This window comes from Microtus oregoni, unplaced genomic scaffold (assembly GCF_018167655.1).
Source record: "Microtus oregoni isolate MIOR12 unplaced genomic scaffold, Mior012 000006F_ref0000085, whole genome shotgun sequence".
Taxonomy (NCBI): Eukaryota; Metazoa; Chordata; class Mammalia; order Rodentia; family Cricetidae; genus Microtus; species Microtus oregoni.
In genome coordinates this window covers 43484068-43503885 of record NW_024543065.1, presented here as the reverse complement: position 1 = coordinate 43503885, position 19818 = coordinate 43484068, and the positions used below count along the sequence as shown (strand labels likewise).

The window sequence follows — 19818 nt, the reverse complement described above, 5'->3', positions numbered from 1 at the left end:
AGTAGGTCTGGAGTCTAGACCCCTGGGTCTGAGGGAGGAGAGGCTGGAATGTGGAGCCCTAGGTCTGGGTGTGAAGAACTGGGGTCTAGACTCCTAAGTCTGAGGAAGAGGGCTGAGGTCAGGGTGACCCAGTTTGAGAATGGAGGGTTGAGGGTCTCGATTCCTGGGTCTAGGGGACCTGGACTCCTGGATCTGGGGAGGGAGGGTTAAGTTTTGGACTCACATGTTTAAGGCAGGCTGCGGCTTAGGCTTGGTGTTTAGGAGCAGGGCTGTGGGAACAGTGCTAGCTTCTGGCCTTCGATACTCCCAGGCCCTAAAGGAAGGTCCAAGCCCTGGACTAGTTACCCCTGCTAGCTTTGAATGAGTCTACCTTCCTTTTTCTTCTGCTCTCAGCCTGGCTCTTGGGGGTTCACAATATGTTTCGTCCCCTCTGTCCTGGGACCAGCGCCCAGAGTCCAAGCTGGTCTAAGTTTGGAAGAGGGAGGGAGGGGACAGAGAGTCAGGGGGGTGAGGGAGGCGTGTAGGGGGGACAGGATGTCTCTGTCTCTGAGCTGTCACACACACACACACCTCAGCCCAGAGAAAGGGAAGGACAAAAGGCTCAGAGAAACAGAACAAAGAGAGACCCAGAGACAGTCCAAGAGAGTCAGAGAGAAGGGGAGGCAGAGGAGAGAGAGTGGGAACGTCCCATGGGCAGACTCGGTTGACAAGTGGGGGAAGAGTGTATAGGGAAGTCAGAGGTCCCAGCAAACAGAGGCAGGGTAGAGAGAGGGAGAGCACCCTGGGAAGAAACAGGGGGAGGGAGGAAGAGGGTGGTGGGAAAAGAAACAGGCGAAAAAAATAGAATCAGATACGCTCGGAGGGTGAAAAAAAGATTGAGAGAGATAGAAGGAGGAACAAAGACACAAGAGGGAGAGAGAGAGAGAGAGAGAGAGAGAGAGAGAGAGAACAAAGACACAAGAGGGGGAGAGGGAGAGAGGGAGAGAAAAGGAGGAACAAAGACACAAAAGAGGGAGAAGAGAGAGAAGGAGGAGGAAGAGGAGGAGGAGGAGGAGGAGGAGAGAGATTCAGAAGGAAAGAAAGACTGCCATAGGTTGTAGAGAGGGGATAGAAGGGTGAGAAGATTCAAAAGAAATAAGACAGCAGAAGGCGACACTCCCTAGTAGGTGACAGGAAGAAGAAAAGGGAGTCTGGGAATTCTCAGGCGCCAGAAGATTGTTTCAGACAGTGACACCAAGGCAGTCCTCCCACAGCTTCCCCACACTCGGCTGGGGAAGGACCTGTGGGGTGCAGAGGGTCCCTCAGGCTGCTTCCTCCTTGGGGAGTCTAGATAAGGGGTGCCTACCAGGGTCAGCTGACACCAGGCAACCTGAGATGGAGCTCAGGGCCCTCGAGACCCCTGAGGATGGGGATGCAGAGGTGAGAGGGGACAGAAGGGAGACGGATAGACAGAGAGAACACAGACAAGAGAAGAGAGAGAAGAGAGAGAGCTGGAAGCCCAGGTTCAGGGAGGGGCAGCAGCGTAGACCCAATTGATCACTCTCTGGGATCAGAACACAAAGATCAGAACGCAAGGGAGAGAGGATGAAGGGTCCCTTGGGCTCAGCACGGATCCATGGTTGGGGTTGGGGTTCTGGCTGCCTCCCTCAGGCGGGGGCAGACAAAGCCTCTGAGACCAAGACCCCTAACTTTGCTAGGACACAAAAACAGGTGTCCCCAGGCTGGGTGACTCACTGTGACTCATCCTTCTCCCTAGGGACAGTGACCCCTGTCCCTGCATCCGCAGCTTGGTTCTGGGCTTGGCCTCTGATCTTTCCCGTTGTTCAGAGAGACCCCAGATGTGCCCCTCAACCATCCCATTCCTTCTCCCTGCAGGAGGACACAGCTATGGCCCTCCAGCGACTCGTAGAGCTGACAGCCAGCAAGGTGGCATCCGTGAGAAGCCTGCGTGTCCAGTACCGTCTCATCCGGAAGCTGGGTTCCGGTTCCTACGGCCGAGTGCTCCTAGCCCAGCCTCGCCAAGGGGGTGAGTTCAATCACCAGGGGTGGACTTCACATTCTCCCATCATGAGCCATCTCTGAGATAAGCCAGACCTGGTGGGAACTCGGAAAGTACAGAGCTCTACAATCTTCTGAGAGACATAGGCCACCCAGAGACAGCAAGTGGCCGACTCCAGGTCACACATCACACAGCAAGGCAGGCAAGCAAACTGAACTGAAATTCATGCCAACACCATGTCCCTTTATGTTATAGGGAATGGAGGACCAGAGAGGGGAAGGCAGTTATACAAGGCAACACAGCAGTCCAAGGCAGAACAGGAGGGACACAAGGGAAGGTCTAGTTCTGACCCACACATCACAGGTGGAGACACTTGATTTTCACATGCGACTTCTCAGGCTCCAAGAGGTTAAGTGGTTTGCCGAAGGCCCCACAGCATGACCAGGGTGTCACGGGTTCTCATCTGAGCCCATCTTTCTGATAGGTCAAACCGTGGCCCTTAAGCTCCTCCGGCGGGACTCAGTCCTGAGAACAACGTTCCTGAGAGAATTCTGTGTGGGCCGCTGCGTCTCTTCACACCCAGGCCTGCTGCAGACCCTGGGATGGCCCTTGCAGACACCCCGACATTTTGCCTTTGCCCAGGAGTATGCACCCTGTGGGGACCTCAGCGGAATGCTCCAGGAAAAGGCAAGACTGGATAGGACTGCTCAGGTCCCTCTCAGTCCCTAACCCCAAATCAGTACCCCATTGAGATCACTCTGAGACCCCCAAATGACCCCCCCCATTTCTAAGTCCTAACACAGCTGCCTACCTGATCCCAACACTGATCTAATGATCACCAAACACAAGCTTGGAAGAGTTGGCTGGGTCGGTGTTAGGATGGATTGCAGCTACTTGGGGTGGAGAGGAGACAGATTTGAGGCTCCAGCTGGCATGGGGATTGGGAGGTGGAAATGGATGGGTGGGATGGAAGGGTTTATGGTTGGTCTTAGGTGGCCATGGTTGTAGAGGAGGAAATTCGGGACAATAATGTGACAAGGGCAGATGGGCACAGGCTGTGTCTGCAGGTCAGCTTGGGTCGGTTTCAAATGGGGTTTCCTCTAGAAAGGATTCTAGGTCAGGACTGAATCCAGGAGAGTCGAGTCCCTCTTGTGTTGGAGATAGGGTACGTGGCGATATTAAAGGGGTGGCATTTTGGGTTTGAGATAGAATTGGGGTAAGGGAAGGATGAGAGGGAGAAGGGAGGGAAGATAAGTGGGGAGTTGGGTGGATGCATGCATGCATTCATGAATCGATGAGTGGATGGTGAGTGCGTACATGCATGGATGGACAGCTGGATGGCTAGTTTGATGTGTAGATGGGTGGATTCATGGATGGATGGACAGCTGTGTGGGTGCATAGATAAACAAATAGACAACTGCATGGATGGCTACGTGGATAGTTGTATACACGCATAACTGCATGGTTAGTAAGATGCATGGATGGACGGATGGATGCATGTATGAATGTATAGATGGCTGCGTGATTGGCTAGTTATATGGATAGCTGCAAGGTTGGCTGGTTGTATGGATGTCTGCATGGTTGGTTTGTTGTATGGAGGTCTTCATGTTTGACTAGTTGTATGGATGTCTGCATGGTTGGCTAGTTGTATGGATGTCTGCTTGGTTGACTAGTTGTATGGATGTCTGCATGGTTGGCTAGTTGTATGGATGGCTACATGGTTGGCTGGTTGTATGGATGTCTGCATGGTTGGCTGGTTGTATGGATGTCTGCATGGTTGGTTTGTTGTATGGATGGCTGCATGGTTGGCTGGTTGTATGGATGTCTGCATGGTTGGCTTGTTGTATGGATGTCTGCATGGTTGGCTGGTTGTATGGTTGGCTGGTTGTATGGATGTCTGCATGGTTGGCTGGTTGTATGGATGTCTGCATGGTTGGCTGGTTGTATGGATGTCTGCATGTTTGGCTGGTTGTATGGTTGGCTGGTTGTATGGATGTCTGCATGGTTGGCTTGTTGTATGGATGTCTGCATGGTTGGCTGGTTGTATGGATGTCTGCATGTTTGGCTGGTTGTATGGTTGGCTGGTTGTATGGATGTCTGCATGGTTGGCTGGTTGTATGGTTGGCTAGTTGTATGGATGGCCAGGTGTATGGATGATTGCATGACTAACCGGATGTATGGATAGGTGCGTGGGTGGATAGTGGGTGAGTGTGTAGATAAAGTGAATGGAAGGAAGATAAAGAGGGTGAGTGCTGGATACGATAACAGAATAATCGGGTTGCTGCCTGAATGCGGAGTGGGTGTGAGGTGGGGTCGTGATTCAACACTGTTGGGTGGAGGTGTGACTGGCCAGTAAGATAGACTTTATTAGGACAGTCTGAGTTAGAGATGAGTTCTGCGTCAATATAGGACTAAGACCAGGCTTAACTAAGGGGTTTGGATTCTCACTGAGACCTTTACTACACTTGGGAAGCAGAGGCAGGTGGATCTCTATGAGTTCAAGGCCAGCCTGGTCTACATAGTGAGACCCTGTCTCCAAGAACCAAAATAACACACACACACACTACAGAAAGGAGGGAAGGAGAGAGAGAGTTTGAGAGTTTTAGAATCAGGAGGAACTTTGAGAGATCTTCTGGGGCTGTAGTTCAGTGGTAGAGAACTCATCTGGCATGCATAAAGCCCAGGGTTTGATTCCCAGCGCATTGTAAACCAGGGACATTGGTACATTCCAGTGATTCCAGCACAGGGCAGGTGGAGGCAGGTGACCCTCAGCTACGAGGTGAATTTGAGGCCGGTCTGGTCTACCCAAAACCCTGTGTCAGAGAGAGAGACAGAGACAGAGAGACATGGAGAGGCACAGAGAAAGACAGGGAGAAACAAGTTCTGATGAGAAGTGGGACTCTGTTGGGGTGAGTGGAAGGAGCCATAAATGGTGGCTGGTCTGCCGAACTTGGCGTGTTTGTGGAGATATTGGATGGCTCTGGGGACCCTGGGTCCTGGACTCTTAAATCTCAAGAGTCAGAGCCTTTAGAAATCAAGAACATGTCCAGGATGATGAAACAAACAGCAAGTCCTTTTTCCTTTCTCCCCAACCTCAGGGCCTCCCAGAGCGGATGGTGAAGAGGGTCCTGGCCCAGGTGGCTGGAGCCCTGGACTTCCTCCATGGCCGGGGGCTAGTGCACGCGGACGTCAAGCCGGACAATGTGCTAGTCTTCGATCCTGACTGCAACAGAGTAGCCCTAGGTGACTTGGGTTTGACCCGACCTGAGGGCAGCCCAACTCCTGCCCCACCAGGGCCTTTGCCCACTGCACCACCTGAACTCTGCCTCCTGCTGCCTCCGAACACCCTGCCTTTGCGACCGGCTGTGGACTCCTGGGCCCTGGGCGTGCTTCTCTTCTGTGCTGCCACAGCCTGTTTCCCTTGGGATGTAGCATTGGCCCCCGATCCTGAGTTCGAGGCCTTTGCCGGCTGGATGACCACCAAGCCCCAGCCCCCTCGGCCACCGGCACCCTGGGACCAGTTTGCACCCCCGGCTCTGACCTTGCTCCAGGGACTTCTAGACCTGGATCCTGAGACTAGGAGCCCTCCACTGGCAGTCCTGAATGTCTTAGGGGATGACTGGGGGTTGCGGGGGAGTGGAGAGGGAGCTGGAAGCTTGGGGGGTGTGTCCTATGAGGATGGGGAAGAAGATGAGGGGGGATCGAGTTTGGAAGAGTGGACAGAGGAGGAGGAGGAAGATGAAATTAAAGAGGGTGGGAGGACAGGGACGGACAGCAGAGGTTCCTGACCAGGTGACGGAGAGAGGAGGTCAGAACAGAACCTTGGCTAGTCTCCTAACCCAGCGTGGGGCCACCTGGGAAAGACAGGGAGGAACACACTTCACTTTTCCCTTGTGGAGGAGGCTGGACTTGGATGTGGAATCCCTGCTCCCTGTAATGCACACACACACACACAACTGAGGACTCGGGAGTCCAGAGTGTGTGCCACTGTTGCTGTGGTCTCCTCCCCTCCTCCCTTCTTCCCCTCCTCCCCTCTTCCTCTCCTCCCCTCTTCCTCTCCTCCCCTCTTCCTCTCCTCCCCTCTTCCTCTCCTCCCCTCTTCCTCTCCTCCCCACTCCATCTTTGTTTTCATCTTCTTTTCTGTCTTGCGCTCTCTTTCCTCCCCTTCTCCTCCTCCTCTCTTCTCTCCTCATCATCCTTCCTTCTCCTTCTCCCCTTCTCATTCCGATTTTTCTTCTGAGACAGTCTTGTGTGTCCCACGCTGGCCCCAAACCACTATGTAGCTGACCTTGAACTCTGACCCTCTGGCTTCCATCTCCCCAGTGCTGGGATTACAGGCATGCATCTCCGTGCTGTTTTTGAGGTGCTGGGCAGAGATGGAACTCTGGGGCTTCCTGCAGGCCAGGCAGGCCCTCTATCAAATGAGGCTCATCCCCAGGCCCTGAGCATCTTCCTGATGAAAGTCTCTGTTTCTCCTGCAATTATAATTCTGTACCCCGAAACACTGAATGCTTTTCATGAATTCTGATGGGACCACTCTTCTTTGAGACCATGGGTGGCTCCCACCAACAGGGGCACAATATCTGAATATATAGGATCCGATATTATATTGGTCTAGCATTTCCTGGGCTCTGTGTTGGTAGCGTTGTGGGAACCATTTATGTATCCTGAAGTTAGCTACACACACACATCACTGCCAGCATCACTCAGTCACCTTACATGCTCCACCAGGCACATTTTACTTCCATCTTGGCCTACCGAAACAGGTCCCCACCCCAGCCATCTTGTCTATTCTCCCCACCTCCACCCACCATCACAAATTTCTGGGCTGTGCTTGCTTTTATCTCACTTCCAGACACTTCCAGTTTCTGTTTCCACAAAGCCCCAAGTAATCTGGCTCCGACTGTCCCAGCTCCATCTTTGTTCAGGGACCCACCAATCATAAGAGCCAGGACTGGTTCCATGGCTCTTCCTCTCTCTCAGACAGCACACAGACCCCAGCTCAGTGTGCCTCAAGTCCCCAGCACCTGGCAGAGGGGCAGGACCTATAAACATCCCAGGAATTTATACTTAAAACATCAGGTTCTCCTGTATGCCAGGATGTCCACTCACTAGCAGAGGGTGACCTTGAACTTCTGACCCTCCTACCTCCACCTCCCAAATGATGAAATTACGGCCCACACCATCAGGACAATTTATACAGCACTGGAGGTTTGAGCAGAATTCCAAAGCTTTGTGCAGGTCACACAAACACTGCAAACAGATCTACATCCTCAGCCCAGAGAGGTACACTTTCTAGATTTAACAGTGAGTTCACTAAATGCACTACGGTGCCCCCCAGCCTGGACCTAGGGACAGGAAAGGGACCTTGAAGGCAATGAGGGTAGACAGGACGACTGTTGTTGGAAACATAACTAACTTAGCACAAATGTTGGGTGAGATGCTGATCTCGGGGGAAGCCAGGTCAGGGGTTCAAGGGACCTTTGCAACTGTGTGACCTTTGCAACTGTTTTTGTAAAACTGAGAACATTTACACAATAAAAAGTGCCTTTGGACTACGAAAGGAATCCACGTCATCCTCGGTGCCTTAAACCCAGCAGACAGCGCAGCTGTCCCGGAGAAAGGGGGAAAGTCACCCGTGATCCCCAGTTGCTCCACCACCTGTTTCTGGCCCCTCGTCTGAGGTCATTTCTCATGACATCATTTTAGAATCCTGTCTCATTTTATCCCCAAACAGAACCCTAGTGTCTGGGCTTCTGGACATACCTCTGGGAAGATTTGTGTCTATCAGTGGGGCAGCAGAGGCAGGAGCTGGGGAGTAGACCAGATGGGGCCAGGTTAAAGGAAAGATGGGGCTGTGTGAGGGAGGAGGCTATGGTCTGCACCCCTAGATGTGAAGGAAGAGGGCTAGGATTCGCATCCCTGGGTCAGAGAGAAGAGGTCTAGTACCTAGTCTCCTGGATGGTGGGAGGGAGGGCTGGATCCCTGGGTTTGAGAAAGGCAGTTTAGGTGCCGGGGTTCTGGGCCTGAGGGAAGATGCCTGGGGTCTGGGATCTTGAATCTGAGGGTAAATAGATGGGGTGGGGACTCTCCTGAGTCTGAGGAAGAAGGGGTGGGGTCTGAAGCTCGAATCTGAGGGAAGAGGGTTGGGGTCTAGAGTTCCGGACTTGAGAGAGGAAGGCTGCCCGGACCCTTGGATCTGAGGGAGGAGGGCTAAGAGCTTGGATACGGGAGAGAAAAGATGGGACCTAGACCCCGGTGTCCGGTAGGAGGGCTGCATTCCAGACTCCTCCACGAAGGAAGAAAGGCTAGAGGGTGGACCCTAAAAGTGAGGAAGGAGGCTGAAGTCTGGATTTCTGGGTCTGAGAGGGGAGAGCTGCCTGGACTCCTGAGTCCTAGGAAGGAAAGCTGAGCCCCCCTACCCCCCATCTGGGGCGGTTGTCCAACTACAGCCAGTACTAAGATTCAACACACGGTGTCGCTCTGCCCCAAGAGGGGGCCAGAAGGGGCGGGGCAGAGGGTGGGGCTTTACGACCCCCCAAGGTGGGGGCGGAACTTGTTTGTTCCTGGGCAAACCGATACTGTCAGGAGCCCTGAAGTGCAGGGCACTAACCGCAGTAGGCAGAAAAAAGGGGTCAGACAAGCCTTGAAAGAGGTGAGGTCTGCAACGCTCAGCTCAGGTCAGAAGCAGGGCAAGGTTAACCGGTTTGAGGCAGGCTGCAGTTGAACAGGAAAACGGGTGGAAAGAGTCTTGGACCCTCAACAGGACAAGAAACACCTTGAAGCAATCGGGTACTTGAGTGTTGGGGTCCAAACACCCAAGTCGTGTGAGTTATAGAAGTTCCTGGGACAGTAATAAGATATGGTTTGGACCCTTAGGTCTCAGGGAGGAGGACTTAGGACTGGACTCCTGGGTCTGAGGGAGGAGAGCTGGGGTCAGGGACCCTGGATCTGAGGGTAGATGGATGGGATCTGAACCTTGGATGTGAAGGAGAAAGGCTGGGGTCTATATTTCTAGGAGGGAATCTGGGGTCTAGAACCCCAGGTCTCGGGGAGGGCTGCTGGGCTGTGAGACTTGGACCACAGCATGATTGAGGGTTGAAGAACTGGGGACAGGTCCAAGTGACAGCTCCCGGCAGGACTCTGGTGTCTCAAGCAGTGTAGGGCCCCACCCTTCCCTGGAGGCAGAGAGCACCTGTTTGCTCTGTGGAGGGAGCTTCTCATCCACTTGGGCCCAAGTCTGTTTGCTTTGGAAACAAGATGGGGAGGGGGGGGGATGTCTCAATGGCTTGGTTCATCTTTCACCCTCGGGCCACCAGGTGGCAGTGGGAATGGGGGGGGGGCACCTGACCTCTCTCTCTTTTTTTTTTAAACTTTATTTAACTTTTATTTCATGCCGATGTCAGATTCTCTGGAACTGGAATTATAGACAGAAGAGCTGCCATGTGGGTGCTGGGAATTGAACCTGGGTCCTCTGGAGGAGCAGTCAGTGCTCTTAACCCCTGAGCCATTTCACCAGCCCAGCACCTGACCTCTCGACTGACCTCACCTTACACCAGTGACTGTTTTCCACTCCTCGGGGTCTCGCAGGATGGAACTGAGTCACAGTGAGAACTGGCAATCAGGCCTCAGTCCAGGTCCAGACTTCTTCAGACCCCAACCCTCTTCACTCGGACCCATGGGTCCTGACTCCCTCAGACCTAGGATTCCAGACCCTATCCTCCTCCCTCAGACCCAGAAGTCTGGTTTTCTTGCTCTCCCTCCACTGGGCATAGGCTAGTGACCTCTGAGTCCTGGATCCCCTTCTTTGTCTGTCTTGCAGAAATGCCAGGCAAACAGTCAGAAGATGGGCAGAGGGAAGTGGCAGCTGTGGAGGATGGCGGTGACGAAGGCCTGGGGGGGCTCACGGTAGAGGAGCTGCAGCAAGGCCAGGAAACTGCTCTGGCCTTGGAGGACATGATGGCTCTGAGTGCCCAGACCCTGGTCCGCACTGAGGTGGAGGAACTGTACGAGGAAGTGCGGCCCTTGGGCCAGGGCCGCTTCGGCCGCGTCCTGCTGGTTACTCACCGTCAGAAAGGTACTGGGTCCCCGGCACAGGGTACATTTGAGAGTAGAGACTTCAGGCAAGCTTAGCCGGGACTGGGGAGTCATAACAACGTCAACCAAATCTTCCTTCCCCGCTTTATTTCTAAGCTGTGTGTTTTAAGGGTTTCTTTAACTCCTCTGGGCCTCAGCTCTCTGCTTTGCAGAGAAGCCTGGCTTTATGGTGTAAACCTTCATAATCACATCACTCCACCACTCAGGCTGAGGCGGGAAGGTTGCTGTGAATCTAAAGCTGGCCTAAGATGTACGTAGTGAATTCCAGGTTAGCCATGGCTATATAGCGAGATGACCATGTCAAACAAAGCTGGGCGTGAATTCCTGTAATTCCTGTATCCCTGATCAGGAGTTTGAAGTCATCCGGTGATAGGTATGGAGTTCCTGGCCAGCCTGGGCTACATAAGAGTCTGTTACAAAATGAGAAAGTCAGGCAGGATGGCTCAGAAGCTAAAGGCACTTGCCACGAAGTCCAAGGACCTGAGTTCAATTCCCCAGGTCCTACATGGTGGAGGGAGAGAGCTGAGTGCCCCAAGGTGTTCTCTGACCTCCACAAACCTCCTCCCAACAAACACACAATCAAACAGTGTAAAACTAAAAAGAAAGGGGAAAAGAAAAAAAAACTATTCATTCCTAAACAAACAAACAAAAAATTATTTTCTAGCATACAGTCATGTACACTTACCTTCACTTCCTGGGAGTGCCTTTTTTCCCCCCCAAGACAGGGTTTCCCTTTGTAACATCCCTGGCTGTCCTGGAACTAGCTCTTGTAGACCAGGCTCGCCTTGAACTCACAGGGATTCACCTGCCTCTGTCTCCCGAGTGCTGGAATTAAAGGTCTGTGCCACCACCACCCAGCCACTGGGAGTGTTTGAAACTGTATCTACTGTGACATCTGTCTTTCCCTTCTGTTTCTTTTTAAATTTTTATTAAGTTTTTTTTTTTTTAGTTATGCTATGAAGATAGCCATCTGCGAGCCCTGAGACCCTGCCTCAGAAAGGAGAGAGAAAGAGGGTTGGGCAAGGCTGAAGATGTAGCTCAGCTACAGTGCTTGCCTAGTACATGCAAGGCCCTAGGTTCAATACCCAGTTCTGGACAAAAACCAAAACACACCATCACGTTTCACCATCCTGCTGGGCAAACACCAGTAATCGCAGCACTCAGGAAGCAGAGGAAAAAATGCTCAGTGGCCTTACCTACAGGCCACCGAGATGGCTCAGTGGGTAAAGCCTTGTAAGTGGTACCACCTGAGCAGAATCTCAGGGTGAAGGACAAAATTGTCTGTGCAAAGTTGTTCCGTGGTCCCTACATGCTCACCGTGCCACGTGCATGTTCATAGATAGCCTCTCTCCCTCTCTCCCTCTCCCTCTTGATAGTCTAGGGGCTGGAGACATGGCTCTATAGTTAAAAAGCATTTGTTGCTTTTGCAAAGGACCCAAGTTCTATTCCTGGCACCAACAAGGTGGCTCCCCACCATGTAAATCCAATTCGTAGGACCCAATGCCTTCTTCTGACATCTGTGATCACCAGGCATACATACAGTGCACATACATCCATGTAGACAAACGCTCCATGCATATAAAATGAAACTGAAAACAAAGAAGAGGGGGTGGAGAGATGGCTCTGAGGTGGTTCTGCAGCTAAGGGGATGTCGGGGGTAACACACACCTTTAATCCCAGCGCCTTATCCTTCCAGCAGAATTTAGTTCAGTTCCCAGTATCAGGCAGCGCACAACCACCTGTGACTCCAGTTTCAGGGGCTCTAACACCCTTTTCTGTAGCACCCCACATATGCCGCATACGCTCACACACACACCCATAAAATACACAAATAAACATCCAAGATCACCCATCAAATTGAGACCAATGTGGTCAATGGAGTCCCAGGGCAGGTGAAATTACCCAGAGATCTTGTCTCAAAAAACAAAAAAGAGAGAAAAGAAGGAAGGAAGGGAAGCCACATTTGGGGGGTGGGTCCTAAGATTTTTGTCTTCCACTTTTTGAATTTGAGGGAATTTGGCCCATAACAGAGAGAGGGGCAGAAGGAATGAGAGAGCCACCCGGGTCTGCTCAGAGCATGGCGGCTTGAACAACAGCAGGGCAACTGAGGGACTGCCGACGAGCCTTCAACTGCTAAGTTTCACTGGACGGACCAGTTATGCCCCTGCACGCCCAGCCTCATGCTAGACCACTGGTTCTCAGCCTGCGGGTCGCTACCCTTCAGGGGTCAAACGACCTTTCACAGGGGTAGCCTAAGACCCATCAGAAAACACAGGTATTTACATTATGATTCATGTAATTTGGATAGCCAAATTACAGTTATGAAGTAGCAACAAAAGGAATTTGATGGTTGGGGGTCACCACAAAATAAGGAACTGTGTTAAAGGGTCGCAGCATTAGGAAGGGCGCTGCGGGTGTGAAGCCATAGGCAGGACGGAGATGCTCTCACGGTGGGAAGTGAGCAGAGACCGTCAACACACTGGGCGAGACCTGGGGCTGTAGCTCAGGCATAGCGTTCTCTACTCACCTTGTGTGCCCCTGGCTCTTGTTCAATCCCCAATATTGCCAAAAAATAACCACACAAAAACAGTGGCTGGTGGGAAGTCAAGATACCTGGAGGAGATACTGTCCCGTCAGGCTGGAGTGTGCAGAGTTTGAATGGTGGATGTTTATTTAAAGAGGCAGCCAGGTCTATCACTTCAGCCATAAGGGAGGCTGAGGGAGTAGGATGGCCATTTCAAGGTTTATCTGAGGCTGCAGAAACCATTCGAGGCCCCCGAAAAACTTAGTGAAAACTCATATAAAAGCAAAAAGTAGAAAGAAGTCTGAGGACATAGCTCGGGATTCAGGCACTTGCCTAGAATGTACCAGCGAGAGGCCAGGGGCACGGTTCAGCGATAAGCAGAATCTACTGAAGAGCGGGAAAGGCTCTGTTCTTCCTTAGAGCCTTTGCCTAGAATCCCCCAGTGAGGACAGGGATGGAAGGGGCATAGCTCAGCGGTAGAACACGTGCCTAGCATGCCTGAGGCCCTAGGTTCAATCCTCAGCAATAAAAAAAGAGAAAGTTGGCAGCCTGCCCACATGGTAGATAAGTTTGCTCAAGAACTAGTAGCTGGTGGTTAAAAGCTTGACACTAGCCATTCCTGCCTTGAAGGAAGAATCTAGGAAGGTGTTTCTCCATAGACTAGGATCGTGACTCCTTACCTGGACCCGTTATCCTGTACTCTGTACATTTCCCCCGGTTGCCCCAAGCATGTCTTTGCACCAGCCACAGTGGTCCATACCTACATCCCAACTGTGAGACAGGATGAGCAGGAGTTCAGTGTCATCCTCAGCTACACAGGGACCAGAAGCCGGGCTGGGATACCTGGGACCCCCACAGTCTGCATAGGACTGACCTGGGTCCTGTACATATGTGTGATCGTTGTGTAGGTTGATCTGATTCTGAGACTCCGAGCAGTGGGGTCAGTACCTGTCCCTTATGCTTGAGTTGGCTTTTGGGAACCTGTTCCTCACACTGGAACTGGGTGTCTCACCCAGCCTTAATACAAAGAGGAGCTTAGTCCCACCTCAGCTTGATACGCCATGCTTTGTTGATACCCATGGGAGGCCTGCCCCTTTCTGAGCAGAAACAAAGGGGGAGAGGGATGTGGGGGTGCAAAGGGGAAGCCAGGGGAGGGAATGGGAGGAGAGGAGGGAGGGAAAACTCCCATCGAGGTGCAAAATACATGAATAAAATTTAATTAATAAAAAAATCCTCCCACATGGGATTATTATCATGGGAAGTCAGTCAATGAAGGTTCCAGTTTCAGTTTCTATTCCCCCTGAGAGTGGAAATGCAGAGTGGACATCAGTGGGCATGGGTAGACATGTGTGGACATGTGTGGACATGGGTGGACATGTGTGGACATGAGTGGACATCGGTGGGCATGGGTAGACATGGGTGGACATGGGTGAACATGTGTGGACATGTGTGAACATGGGTGGACATGAGTGGACATCGGTGGGCGTGGGTAGACATGAGTGGACATAGATGGACATGGGTGGACATTGGTGGACATCAGTGGGCATGTGTAGACATGGGTGGACATGGATGGACATGGGTAGACATGAGTGGACATGGATGGACATGGGTAGACATGAGTGGACATGAGTGGACATGGGTAGACATGTGTGGACATGGGTAGACATGGGCGGACATTGGTGGACATTAGTGGGCATGGGTGAACATCGGTGGACATGGATGGACATGGGAGGACATGGGTAGACATGAGTGGACATCGGTGGACATCAGTGGGCATGGGTAGACATGAGTGGACATGGGTAGACATGAGTGGACATGGGTAGACATGTGTGGACATGTGTGGACATGGATGGACATGGGTAGACATGTGTGGACATGGATGGACATGGGTAGGCATGAGTGGACATGGATGGACATGGGTGGACATGAGTGGACATGGGTGGACATGAGTGGACATGGGTAGACATGAGTGGACATGGATGGACATGGGTAGATATGAGTGGACATGGATGGACATGGGTAGATATGAGTGGACATGTGTTGAAACTGGTAGACATGGGTGGACATGGATGTTGAATGCTATCAGAGTAGGTTGGTAGGAAGGCAAGGATGGGGAACAAGGAGGCATTTGAGAAACAGATTCCGTTTGGAAGCCTAGGGAGAGGATCAAGAAGCTGGTCCTAGTGACCCTAAACTCTTACCTACCTCTGATATCCACCCCTGTTGCATCTGCCCCCACCTCCAGGAACACCCCTGGCACTGAAGCAACTCCCCAAGACCTCTACTTCCCTCCGTAGCTTCCTGTATGAGTTCTGTGTGGGCCTCTCCCTTGGCACACATCCGGCCATCGTGGCCGCCTATGGCATTGGCATCGAGTCAGCCGATTCCTACAGCTTCTTGACAGAGCCTGTCCTCCACGGGGACCTCATCACCTTCATCCAGCCCAAGGTGAGTATGTTGGCCCTGGAGATGCCTTTGTGAGCCCTACCAGGGTTCGTGGGAAGCTCCAAACAGCATGGACCCCAAGAATCATGTTTGCTGTTAGGCCACACATCTAACCCCAACTTCTAGAATTGTTGGGTCACTTTAGACTTCATTGACTATGTCCTATTGAGATTAACCAACCCTCACAAGCTCATAATCTGATCTGCTGGAGTTAGCGGGCGTCATGGGCTCACAGGGACCCATGTGGCTCCATCAGTTCCTCACAGATCTCTCCAGGTCACTCCAGGGGCTCATGGGCCCATGCTAGTTCCTCCTCATCCCCCTCAATAGTTTCCCTCAGCAGCCCGGGAGCAGTGGAGCTCTGTTATCTTTTCCTCCTGCAGGTGGGTCTTCCCCAACCAGCAGCCCAGCGCTGTGCGGCCCAGCTGGCCTCGGCTCTGGAACACATTCATTCCCACGGCCTGGTGTACCGGGACTTGAAGCCAGAGAACGTGCTGGTGTGTGACTCAGACTGCCATCGCATCAAGCTGACGGACTTTGGCCACACCAGGCCCCGAGGGACCCTGCTCCGACTCACTGGGCCACCTATACCCTATACTGCCCCTGAGCTGTGTGCACCACCACCCTTTCCCGAGGGGCTACCCATCCAACCTGCCCTGGATGCCTGGGCCCTGGGAGTCCTGATCTTCTGCCTTCTTACCGGCTACTTCCCCTGGGACCAGCCCCTGGTGGAGGTGGACCCTTTCTTTGAGGACTTTCTCATCTGGCAGGCCTCTGGCCAGCCCCAAGACAGGCCACAGCCCTGGTATGGCCTGTCACCTGTGGCAGACACTCTCCTGTGGGGACTGCTAGACCCTCACCCCAGGAAGAGGAACACTGTGAGCTCCATCAAGGGTTACCTAGGCCAACCCTGGAGGCAGAGGGAGGGCGAGGCTGAGGAACCGGCGAAGGGACTGAGGGAAGATGGGTAGACAGGCCTCGAGGCTGCCAAGGGGGAGCAGCGAGCATGCGGAGACCTGCTTAGCCTGTGCTGCCTGGCTGTGTCTCCTACCTGTCCTGTGTGTAGTCTGTGTTCCTCCGCTATGCTCTACACGCATGCGTCTGCACACGCACGTGCGTATTATGTGAAGGTCGGAGGACTTTTGGGAGTCAGTTCTCTCTTTCCATCTTGGGGCCCAGCAAGGGAACTGAGATCTTCTCAGTCTTCAAGCGCCTCACTTTACCTACGGGAGTCTCCTTGCCATCTCTGGTCTTGAATCTGGATCCTCTTACCTCAGAATCCTGAGTCCTGGGATAACAGGCATGCACCGTGCTCAGCTCTCCTGCATGGCTGCGCCCCATCCTGCCCACCTCACGTAGCCTCCCCCACAAGCCCCAGGTAAGACGGTCACCAGTCCTGGACTTCACGATCCCAGGCCTCACCTCTACTACTTGTTCCTGGTGCGCGCTGTACCCCTTCTGACCGTATGGGGTGGGTTTTGGCTCCCGAAGAATGGCCCTACAGCCTCAGAGTAGTGCCGGGCCTGCAGCAAGCAGCCAAGTAAACGAACACATCTGTTCACCAGAGTTCCTACGGGACCCCTCCCACTCTCCACCGCTGTCTGCCGGCTCTGAGGTCCCATCTTCCCTCGTGGGGCTTTACACCTCTCGAATCTACTCCAGCTTTTTTCTCCCGCCCACCTGCATGGCGGGACACTCGCCCCGCCCCCAGCTTACCATGTGAGATATCTTATGTATTCTTGCCTCAGCTGCCCTCTGCAAATAAAGTCCCCCTGGCAACAGTTCTTGTGCTGTGACTCTGTCCATTTAGAAATGCGAAGTGTGTGCACAGGCAAAGAGTGAGACACAGAGACACCCATAGAGACCGAGGGAGAGACAGAAGAGACAGAGAAGTTGTAGGACCAAGTGGTACTTGGGTAAGGACTCTCACTGGGTTGCTCTAACCTGGAGAATTCATTAGGGGCTGGAGAGATGGCTCAGCAGTTAAGAACGTTGGTAGCTCTTCCAGAGATCCTGAGTTCAATTCCCAGCCACCTCACGGTGGCTAACAACTGGCTATAATGAAATCTGGTGCCCTCTTCTGGTCTGTAGGGCTCTCCGTGTAGAAAGAGCACCATATACATAAAAATAAACATCTTTTTTTTTTAAAAAAAGAATTCATTATTATATGCTCATGCCACAGTGCCCCTGGAGCGATCAGAGGACAGTTTGCAGAAGTTGGTCCTGTCATGCTGGCAGGCTTAGTGCCAGGTGCTGTGACCTACTGAGCCTTCTCACCTGCCCAGTTTTTAAATTTTTGTTTGTTTTCTTTAATTTTTTAAAGTTTATGTATTTATTATGTATATAGTATTTTGTCTGCATGTATACCTGCATACCAGAAGAGGGCACCAGATTTCACTGTAGATGGTTGTGAGCCACGGTGTGGTTGCTGGGAATTAAACTCAGGACTTCTGGAAGTTAATGCTCTTAACTTCTGCAACCTCTGAGCCACCTCTCCAGCCTTTTGTTGTTCTGTTGTTTGTTTGTCTGATTGTTTTTGTTTGTTTTTATAACACAGAGTTTTACTGTGTAGGCCTGGCTGTCCTGGAACTCCCTCTGTAGGCCAGGCTGGCCTCAAATTCACAAAGATCCACCTACCTCTGCCTACTAAATGCTGGGATTAAGGGTGTGCCACCACTGCCAGGCTTTTTTTTTTTTCTTCACCTGATCTTACCTAGGCCAAGCTGCCCTTGAACTCACTGTGTAGCCGAGGATGACCTTGAACTCCTGACCCTCCTGTCTCGCACCGCTGTGCTGGGTCTATGCAGTCCTAGTATTGCAACCCAATGCTTGCTGTGTGCTAAACACACATCCCCAGTCCCATGAGCCGTTTATTTCCTCTCTATTTTACCCAATCAAAGTTTGTGCGGTGCCAGTGTCATAAAAAACACAGTCCTGCCTGGGTAGATGTCTTGGCTGCCATAGTGCTTGTCAGGAAACCATGGGGTCCTGAGTTCCTTCTGCTTTTAAGGGCATCCTTAAAAACAATCCTGCCCTGAGGAGAAAGAGACAGGCAAACTTCTGCAATTCGCTGGCCATTCAACTTTGCGTGCGCATGCTTGCATAAGTACAGCCAGGTGAGGTAGGTCAGACAGGAACCCTAGCCAGTCCTCGTCCATCTGGTGCCCCCCCCCCCCACTCCTTCTCACCCTCCCCACACACCCTAGCCCCTTCCTGGCAGCCGCCTTGTTTGCAAACACTCTCTCTTCCTCTCTGTGCCCTGCTTGGCTGCAGGCCCAGAGGAAGGCTACAACTCAGGGAGGGATCATGTGTCACTGGCTCCCTAGCCCCCTGCACACACCCCTAGTGCCCCTGCTGTGGCTACAAGGTGCTGCCTGGAAGGGGACTGGCAGAGCATGTGTGACCGTGTGTGAAATGACCCCAAGGACCCTTGGACTCTGGGTTCCAGCCAATGACGTAGGGATGACAGTTGCTATCCTGGGGAGCCTGAAGAGTAAAGGATCGTTAGAAAGAATAGATGGGGATGCAAAGGGGGTGATCTGCGTCAAGACCTCCTGCCACCTCCTCCATGGATCGAAAATAGCATGAGCAATTAGGCCAAGAATGTGTCCCCTAAACATGGAAGGTGCCTGGGATGAGGGGAACAGACCAGAGAAGGCGGAGAGGCAGAGGGGCGCCTGTGTGCCCGTTAATTGGTGGTGGCAGCTGAGGATTAGCTGGAAGGTGATAATGACAAGCATCGAGCTAAGTGACAGGGGAGGATAGAAAGGTCCAAGGGAAAGGACAACACTAATTAACAATGCTAACAGCGCCATTTCACACCAAGGACGCGGCTCACACACTCTCCCTGCTCGCTGACTCTCTCAGCATACCAGAGGGGTCCCTGGGACTTTCCTTACTTCACTTTTGGGGTTGTGGTGTGGCACAGCAGCCAGACGCTGGTCAGATCTCTCTCTCTCATACACACGCACACACACACACACACACACACACACACACACACACACACACACACGTCAGTAGTAGAACTGCAATTCAAATCCCAACAGCACCCCTGCTGTTGATCTGCAGAGGTGTGAGAAGAGGGGCGTGGATAGTGTGCGAGTGTGTATGCAGCTACAGCCGTGTGTGTGTGTGTATGTGTGTGTGCGTGTGTATGCAGCTACAGCCGTGTGTGTGTGTGTGCGTGCATGTGTATGCAGCTACAGCTGTGTGTGTGCGTGTGTGTGCAGCTACAGCCGTGTGTGTGTGTGCAGCTACAGCCGTGTGTGTGTATGCAGCTACAGCTGTGTGTGTGCGTGTGTGTGCGTGTGTGTGTGTGCGTGTGTATGCAGCTACAGCCGTGTGTGTGTGTATGTGTGTGTGCGTGTGTATGCAGCTACAGCCGTGTGTGTGTGTGTGCGTGCGTGTGTATGCAGCTACAGCTGTGTGTGTGTGCAGCTACAGCCGTGTGTGTGTGTATGCAGCTACAGCTGTGTGTGTGCGTGTGTGTGTGTGTGTGTGCAGCTACAGCTGTGTGTGTGCGTGTGTGTGTGCAGCTACAGCTGTGTGTGTGCGTGTGTGTGTGCAGCTACAGCCATGTGTGTGTGTGTGTGTGCAGCTACAGCCGTGTGTGTGAGTGTGTGTGCAGCTACAGCCGTGTGTGTGTGTGCAGCTACAGCCGTGTGCGTGTGTGTGCAGCTGCAGCCGTGTGTGTGTGTGGGCAGCTACAGCTGTGTGTGTGTATGCAGCTACAGCTGTGTGTGTGTGTGTG

General features: G+C 52.6%; 2 protein-coding genes across 3 annotated transcripts; both read left to right on the top strand.

Annotated features, from left to right (window-relative positions):
* The first annotated feature begins 1223 nt into the window (after window positions 1-1223).
* Sbk3 (SH3 domain binding kinase family member 3) lies at window positions 1224-5787 on the top strand. Its single transcript, XM_041654511.1, has 4 exons — window positions 1224-1419; window positions 1876-2026; window positions 2484-2686; window positions 5098-5787. Exons 1-4 carry the CDS (start codon window positions 1375-1377, stop codon window positions 5785-5787), a joined length of 1089 nt encoding a protein of 362 aa, XP_041510445.1. The 5' UTR covers window positions 1224-1374.
* A 2828-nt stretch (window positions 5788-8615) lies between these two features.
* Sbk2 (SH3 domain binding kinase family member 2) lies at window positions 8616-16830 on the top strand. 2 transcript variants are annotated; one of them, XM_041654687.1, is made up of 4 exons: window positions 8616-8679; window positions 9822-10076; window positions 14866-15068; window positions 15449-16830. In XM_041654687.1, exons 2-4 carry the CDS (start codon window positions 9824-9826, stop codon window positions 16034-16036), a joined length of 1044 nt encoding a protein of 347 aa, XP_041510621.1. In that variant the 5' UTR covers window positions 8616-8679; window positions 9822-9823; the 3' UTR covers window positions 16037-16830. The 2 variants fall into 2 exon arrangements, with proteins under 2 accessions (XP_041510621.1, XP_041510620.1); XM_041654686.1 differs by lacking the exon at window positions 8616-8679 and adding an exon at window positions 8727-8826.
* Window positions 16831-19818: the final 2988 nt, after the last annotated feature.